Source organism: Pituophis catenifer, unplaced genomic scaffold, assembly GCF_029215685.1.
Source record: "Pituophis catenifer annectens isolate HBS135680 unplaced genomic scaffold, rPitCat1.0.hap2 SCAF_1, whole genome shotgun sequence".
Classification (NCBI taxonomy): domain Eukaryota; kingdom Metazoa; phylum Chordata; class Lepidosauria; order Squamata; family Colubridae; genus Pituophis; species Pituophis catenifer.
This window is the reverse complement of record NW_027256881.1, coordinates 334,716,455-334,724,597: the sequence shown is the minus strand read 5'-3', so window position 1 is coordinate 334,724,597 and position 8,143 is coordinate 334,716,455. Positions and strand designations below refer to the sequence as shown.

Here is an 8,143-nt window from a genome sequence, read left to right as displayed (position 1 = left end):
CCCACCACTGTCAAAAGGGTTCACAAACTGTAATTGAGTTTGCCAATCAAACCTGATATAGGCAAGTGGCAGGATTATCTTGCCCTCCCACCCTCCATTTTTCGGCTGTAAAACCAGCACAGGAAGCCTTTCATAACACAAGTCCAAAATTTCAGCTTGCCTGATGAGAGTGACTGAAACCAAACTTTAATGCAGCTATAAAGACTAGGAAAATGGGACTAATTGTCCTTTCTTGGTAATCCCATGACAAGCTCTTGCACGTTGATGGAGGCAAGGTGGAACAATATACCCTATGGATAAAATAAGCACCTTCTGTCTATTTAGTAGTTAAGCTTTTCACTCTGGGACAAGGCCTAGCAACATCACGGACATCACAAAGTACAAATTGCTTTTGACACATCTGTCAATAGCTCAGCAGGACACCCAACAGTCATGCATCTTTCACCCTTCCCAAATTTGTCCCAAATGAAGCTCAGCACCTTGATCAATAACTGAGACAATAAGGTTTGGGGTTGGGGGGGGCATCAGGCCCTGACCCCTGCAGAGAACCCAGAAGGCACTTGCCCCCCCCCCAAAAAAAAACAACCCCACGTTAAAGCAACAGCTTCTTCGTTGTGAGGATCAAGCAGTGTTGTCTCACTTCTGATCTTCCCCCACAAAGTCAGTGCAGGCAACAACTGTCACTCAAGTAGCACACCAGCCTACATGTTAGCTTCATGGCAGTTAGGGGAGGCAGGATGGACACCACGGACAGGGTGAATAGCGGCAATCTCACCCCACACACAAACACACACCAGACCCCAGGACTGTTTGCTAAGTTAAGTAGCGTAATGGTTAAGGGTATTGGCCTAGAAACCAGGAGATGGTGAGTTCTAGTCCCCTCTGCGTGACCTTGGGCCAATCATCAGGAGACTGTGAGTTTTAATCCCACCTCAACATGAAATCCGGCTGGATGGTTTTGTGCCAGTCACTCTCTATCAGCCAATCCACTTTACGGGGTTGTTGTTATGGGGAAACCAGGAGGAAGGAGAATTAGGTATGTTCGCTGCTTTATTTATGAAAACAATAATAAAGGTGGGATAAATAAATAAAATAAATGGTAAGTCTCAGAAGCCAGGAGTTATCTATTAAACCAAAGTCCCAGTGGTGGGATTCAAATTGTTTTACTACCGGTTCTGTGGGCGTGGCTTGGTGAGCGTGGTGTGGCTTGGTGGGCATGGCAGGGGAAGGATATTGCTAAATCTCCATTCCCACCCCATCCAGGGGAAGGATACTGCAAAATCCCCATTCCCTCCCCACTCCTGGGGGAAGGATATTGCAAAATCGCCATTCCCACCCAACTCTGGGGCCAGCCAGAGGTGCTATTTGCCGGTTCTCTGAACTGCTCAAAATTTCCGCTACCAATTCTCCAGAACCTGTCAGAACCTGCAGTGGCCCCCAAGGAACTGGTTCCGTAGAGAGAGGTTTTTCCACAGACCAGGAGGGTTTTTTTTCCCATGCTGCCTGCATTCCATGGATGGGGCTTTGTTTGTTTGTGCAGCCCAGGTTTTGGCATGCTGTGGCCCAGTAACGATCCACGGACTGGGGGTTGGAGACCCCTGTATTAAAGCACAGGAAGAGAGCCTTCTTTGCTATTGTCCCCGCCCTACAAATATCTTGTCCCCCATTCCTAGCCTTTTGGAAGAGTGTGAAGACTTACGGTAATTTTGCCGATGAGTGTGAGAACTGAGGAGTGGCAAAGAATCCTGGGATGACTTGGTAGCTTGTGGGTGCTCTCTCCAGCTTTCAACTTGCATTTTTTATTCTTATTTCCTGATTGCTTATTTGTACCCTATGACTATCATTATGATTCTTGATGAACGTTATCTTTTCTTTTATGTACACTGAGAGCATATGCACCAAGACAAATTTCTTGTGTGTCCAATCACACTTGGCCAATAAAAAATTCTATTCTATTCTATTCTATTCTATTCTATTCTATTCTATTCTATTCTATTCTATTCTATTCTATTCTATTCTATTCTATTCTATTGTTCTGTTCTGTTCTATTCTTTTGCACTTTAATTTTTCATTCTGTCTTTTTCATATGATTTTATAGTTTGTTATCTGTAAACGGCCCACTTGGACAGCGAGATGGGCAGTGTCTAAATTAGATAAACATAAATTATAAACACTGATTAGCTACTGAGAGTTTAGCTCATTGTATAAACACTACCACTGCCACAGCTTCTGAATTCACAGCTACCAAATATGGCAATAGCCACCAATTTATTTTGAAATAGATAGGCACAATTCATGGAGGATTGGGCCATTGCTGATAGATAATTTTGCTCGCTCTTTCCAATCAATCAACCGCTAGAATCGGAGACAGATGATTTTAAATACCAGTGCCCAAGGACCTTCCTGAGTACAGCAAGTTAGTCACTGTGAGAATCCACAGAATACTAAATTCAACAGCTTTTGGTTTGGTCCAGCAGGAGTATTACAAACTCCACTTGTTTGTTGCAACACTGTCAGATGCCAATAATACTCTACTTTGAGATCAAACCTGGATGCACTTTTACAGCAGAGATATATTTTCTGTGATGTGTTGGGATATAATGAATCAATGAAAGATTCATTACCAGTAAGAATCACCATTCCTAGTCCAGATCCACATCAAATGGATCATGAAATGTAATCCCGTAGAATTATTTTACTAGAATATTCAGGAATGCCAGCAGGACCAGACCCAGAGGAGAAATTAAGGGCCCTTATGAGCAGGTGGGCTTGCAAATGCAGTAGGGACAGACAAACCTTGCATTTGAAAGTTAGAGAGATCACATTTACTATTTAGAGCAGGGGTCTCCAACCTTGGCAACTTTAAGACTTGTGGACTTCAACTCCCAGAATTCCTCAGCCAGCTCTGGGAGTTGAAGTCCACAAGTCTTAAAGTTGCCAAGGTTGGAGACCCCCGATTTAGAGACAGGCACTTTGTGGCCAACACTTGAGAATCCCCTCAGATACGCTGCCAAATTACACAAGCACAAGAGCTGAAAAATGTGATGCAGCCTCCTCTTGCTGTTAAATGGGAAACTCAATACAACAGTTGTGTAAGCCATTTAAAACACATACATACACTTCCCAAATACCACTGTTAAGCTCTTGCCAATAGAAAGCAAGATCATCCCAAAGTTTTATTTCAAAAAGATGTACTGGAAGAGGATAGATCGAACGTTACAGAAACATCAGCCACTGGATTGCTTTCACATTCAAACCCAATTTATCTCCCAGGCTGCTGCGGTAGAGACTGTTTCAGCCTCTTGTTCAAGATCTCTGTCTGAATGAGGAGAAAGGTCTGTATCTCTGTTCAGGTACAGGTAGTCCTCGACTTACGACCACAATTAAGCCTAAAATTTCTGTTTGTTAAGTGAGGCAGTTGTTAAGTGAGTTTTGCCCCATTTTTACAACCTTTCTTGCCACAATTTGTTAAGTAAATCACTGCAGTTGACAAGTTAGTAATAGTTGTTAAATGCATCCGGCTACCACATTGACTTTGCTTGTGAGAAGGTTGCAAAAGGGATCACATGACCCTGGGACCCAGCAATGGTTCATAAGTTCATAAGTGTGGAAAATGGTCGCAAGTCAATTTTTTCAGTGCTGTTGTAACTTTGAACGGTCACTAAATGAACTGTTGTAAGTCAAGGACTACCTGTAGATAGATAGATAGATAGATAGATAGATAGATAGATAGATAGATAGATAGATAGATAGATAGATAGATAGATGGATGGATGGATGGATGGATGGATGGATGGATGGATGGATGGATGGATACATAAATATGCAAATTGCCCTTGTCCACCCTGTTTCTCCATCAAACAAAACCACATTACATTTCAAATCATACTTGGAGTTGTTCTGCACAACCATAATTCACTGTGACTTAACACTCACGGGGAGAAGCAGCTTCAGTAGATGAACAAATCCCAAACGTTCAGTGAAAATAACTAATTGGGTTTGGAGCACAAGCTTCTTATTAACGATAATTTTAAAAGTTACCCTTTTGAAACAGTCCACCCAAATCCTAGCCCCTGAACCCTTACAATCACGCTATGTAGGGATGTCATATTTTGCTTTATTTAAAAAAAAATATAAAACAGTATTAACAGGTATACAGTTGTACGTATACAAAGTCTAGAGTTTTATTACTGTACAGTGTTACAATCAGAGAAGAGTTGCAGCCCCAAATGGGTTGGCTGGGGGTGGAGGAGATCCTGTTTTTCTTAAGTCTAAATACTTAGGAATCATTTCAAATCTTGCCTGTGAAGGAAGAGCAAAGGGCAGGCTCTGGCTGGTGAGCAGCAAACATCAAAATGATAGCAGAAAGTGGGAGGAAAGGAGATTAACCATCATGTTGGCGTCTAGGGAACTTCCATTCTTGGAGGTTAGGGAGCTTCTGAGCTCTCTGATAATGATGGATGAATCTGTATTAATCCTGGTACAAGCTTGTAGTGCAAATACGTTCCTTTGGTTAAATAGATCATCCACTCACCCCAAGGGCCTTCCTTTCCTTAAACCATTACTTTTACTCTTATGCCAAGTAAACACGGGCATATCTGAGCAAAGAAGATGGATTCAACCACCATCTTTTAAAGTACCAAAGCAAGGCTTGTTAGAAGTTCTGCTTTGCCCATGTATTTGTCGTTATTTATTTATCTGTCACATCTATAAAACATGCTCGTGGCAAACCAGTCAGCTGTGCAGCCTCTCTGTGTGTTTATGGGAACTCTGGCAGTGTTCCTCCAGATCCCAAGGCAAGGATTCACTGCCTGGACCAAGGGTGTCCAACCTTGGTTACTTTAAGACTTGTGTGGACTTCAATTTGTGGCTGGCTGGGGAATTCTGGGAGTTGGAAGTCCACAAGTCTTAAAAGTTGTCAAGGTTGGAAAAACACTGGCCCAGATCTAATAGGAACATGAATTTCCTGGCATTTTAAAATGCTCCCACTGGGCTTGATATACTCTGCAGGGGAAATCTTGCCTACTTTTTCCCAGGAAAAGTTCTGACAGGTTTGTGCACCTCTCGCTTTCCAAACCCACCTGGGGCTTTTGACGACCAGTGCCGTCAAAAGAAAAATGTATACTTTCCCACCTTCCATCAAGGCAGGATTCATACGCCACCAATCTGAAGGGTGCTCAACGGGTTGGGTCCTGGCTGCTGTGAGGCACCTCATTTTCACTGACTGTCATGTCAGAAAAGATTAGCATGAGGTAAAAATTGACAGCGAAGGCCCAACGGAGCCTTTGCGCAGACATGCCTGAAACACACAGCCTTTCTAGAGGCCAGTACAGACAGGTCACTGTTGAGAATTGGCTACTCACACAGCACCCAATAGCCCTAACTAGACCACCAACGTTAAGTACCCAACATACACTGTACAGTATGTACTGATTTGAGCCAAATCCCTCCCAAGGGATGTCTTTCACAAACTCCAGCAATGGGCTTCAGACTCTTGGAACAAGGCAAGTTAGGTGCCTTAGGTGCCTGTTGAATAAAAAGAGGCGGCCTTTGACAAAACAAAGGAACCATGTTACTAGCCGTTGTTTAATGGAAGTGTCAATTGCGGGCACTCTTCCTTCACAACCAGGGTTGCCTAAAGCCCTCCTGTGGGAAGATGTTTACAAAGCTCGACAGCAATCCCAGCAAATGGCCATTATCTTTTTTGGGGGGGAGGGGGGAAGACAACTGGAGGGAGGGGGGCTGCTTCCAATGCTGAGAGGCACAGAAAAGCCTGCACTGTATTAGCAGGGTCCTCTCACATCCCTGTTGCTTGTGAGAAAAACAGGCGAGGCAGGCGTGAGAGCTCTCCGCAGGACAACAGAATTTATTCCACATATTTATATTTTAACAACTCAGTGGCCAGAGCGAGAGACTTTGTACACAAGTGCTCAACTGGCAACTACAAAAAGCCATTGGAGATGGAAGGGGAAGAAGAAAAAAAAAGCCCCTGGAAAGTCTTACTACAAAATATTCAAGTTTAACCAGAGGGAAAATTTGGGAGCAAGTTATGAATTTTCCCCATCACTTCTCCCTCCCGATTTGAGTAACAGCCCTTTTGAAAACGTGATCAGTGCCGAACACGATCCTGCCTCTTTCTCCTCGTTTGCAGAAAACAGAACCTAGGTTTCAAGCCAGAAAAGGCGAAAGTCCTACCAAAGGCAGAAGCAACTAGTTTGAATAACTCCTGAGCAGGGAGGGATCAGGGGGCAGCTTTGCCCCCTCAGTAGTTTCAATGAAATGCTACCAGCAGCCTAGACCAAGCCATCTGAACTGTCTCCTGCAGTTTGGTAGCAGCTTGTCTCTGGTCTCTTCAAGTCAAGACCTGAGCAGGAAAGCACTGCTGGAGTCACGGCCGAGGCCTGAAATCCCTAACTTTCTATAGCTTTATTTTTCTGTCAGTTATCTCCTCTGCAACGCACACTTCTCCCTTTCCTGTGTTTCAGGACAGCTTCTTTGAGCCAGGTTCCTTCCACCTGGGCAACTCTGCTCATGGCTTCCCTCCCTCAGCGGAAGCCAGCATCCCTTCATCATCTCTTCGGCTTGCTTTCTTGACAGGCCAGAGTCCGTGACCACCTTCTCCGCCATTCCTGTATAGCCCAAGACCAATCACAAGACCCCCCAAATTAAATAAAAAATGTAAATTAAAGCTAGCTTTTAAAGTCCTTAAATAGGAGGGGCAGGGAGAGGGAATAGTGGAACTCAGTGCCTCTTGAAGTCATTCCCATCTTCTACGATGAGACTATCTCCAAACCTTTCCCCACCACGGGGTATAGCTGACCTTGGGTCACAATATGTTTCGCCTCAACTACAATGCCTGGCATTCAGACACAGCCCGTCACTTTGCCAGCGGAAGGAGCTGCTTGCTCCCAAGTCCTCGGGACACCTGTGGGCCGAACGGGGAAAAGTCTGGGAAGAGTCTGCTGCTGGCTACGGGTGTCTCTCTGTGGGCTTCATTATTGCCCTGTGACAAAAACGCAAAGGAGAACAGCAGCAGTGTGGAGGCGGATCATCGCTTCACTTTAGCATCTTCCTTGATCTTCCAGATCATCAGCTCCATGCAGGCTCGGGCATCCTCACTGGAGTCATGACCTTCCACTGTTAGCAATCAGAAAAATAAGAAGCCATTTATTTACTTGTTTCATGGGTTTATAGGTCCACTTAACTTGAACTGTGGCTGTACTCTGGGTAGCGTACAGCAGAAAACAAGCAAAACCCCAAAATAAACACATAACATTAAAAAGCATACCCGATATATAAAATGGCACCAAACACAATAGTAAAAGGAGCAAAAGGGAACTCCACTCAACCAGACTCAAATACCCGGAGGGGGAAAACATATTTTAACAACTTTTCTAAAAATTTGGGGCTCTGCCATATGGGAAGGAGGGGGAATTAGTTATTACACTGGGGTGCCCAATTGTCTCCAAGTTAAGAAGACTAATATATTAGGTAGACTTTAAAAATCTGTTAATTGTTTTTTCAAAATGCAGCAAATTTGATTGCAGTGGTAGTTAAGTGAAACTGCAGTTGTTAACTGAACAACATAGTAGGTAAGAGAACATAGTGATCGTTAAGCAAATCCATTGTCCGCAATGGGCATTTTTTGCTGGAAACTGGACATAAACACTGGTTTCCAGCAAAAAATACTGTTAAGTTGCAGTCAGGTGATCGCAGGACACTGCAAATGACCCTCAAAAGCAATAGCACGTAGACTTATATACCAGTTCACAGTGCTCTCAACCCTGAAGCTGACCTGACCAAGGGCATTTTGGAGCTTCAGTGTTGCCACACTGGAGCAGAGGGATTGCGGGAGGGAGGGGGTGTTTGTAGCCAGAACAAAATACTTTCTCCTGAGAACCAAGGACATTCCCACAGGTAGCTGGAGAGAGGAGGAGTGAAGTTACCAGGCAACCGGACAGCACCGATTGGACCATGTGACTGGTTGTTTGGGGATGGGACAAAATGTTTACTTTTAATTAGGTGAAAACCGTGGGAACATTCAGAGTCGGTTTTCACCAGCCTGTGCCAATATGATATATCCAATAAATGTATTCTTTGAGGAACTAGCCTGCCTCGGAGTTCTCTTTGCTATGGGTATATT

At 44.1% G+C, this 8,143-nt stretch overlaps 1 protein-coding gene across 2 annotated transcripts in view; it reads right to left on the bottom strand.

The window, feature by feature from the left end:
• Nucleotides 1-4,101: 4,101 nt before the first annotated feature.
• Nucleotides 4,102-8,143, bottom strand: part of REXO1 (RNA exonuclease 1 homolog) — a 46,103-nt gene continuing 42,061 nt past the window's right edge. For both annotated transcript variants that reach the window (XM_070943730.1, XM_070943739.1), the window contains exon 16: nt 4,102-7,137. In XM_070943730.1, the coding sequence (XP_070799831.1) occupies nt 7,049-7,137 (89 nt within the window). In that variant the 3' untranslated portion in view covers nt 4,102-7,048. The remainder of the gene's footprint in view (nt 7,138-8,143) is intronic.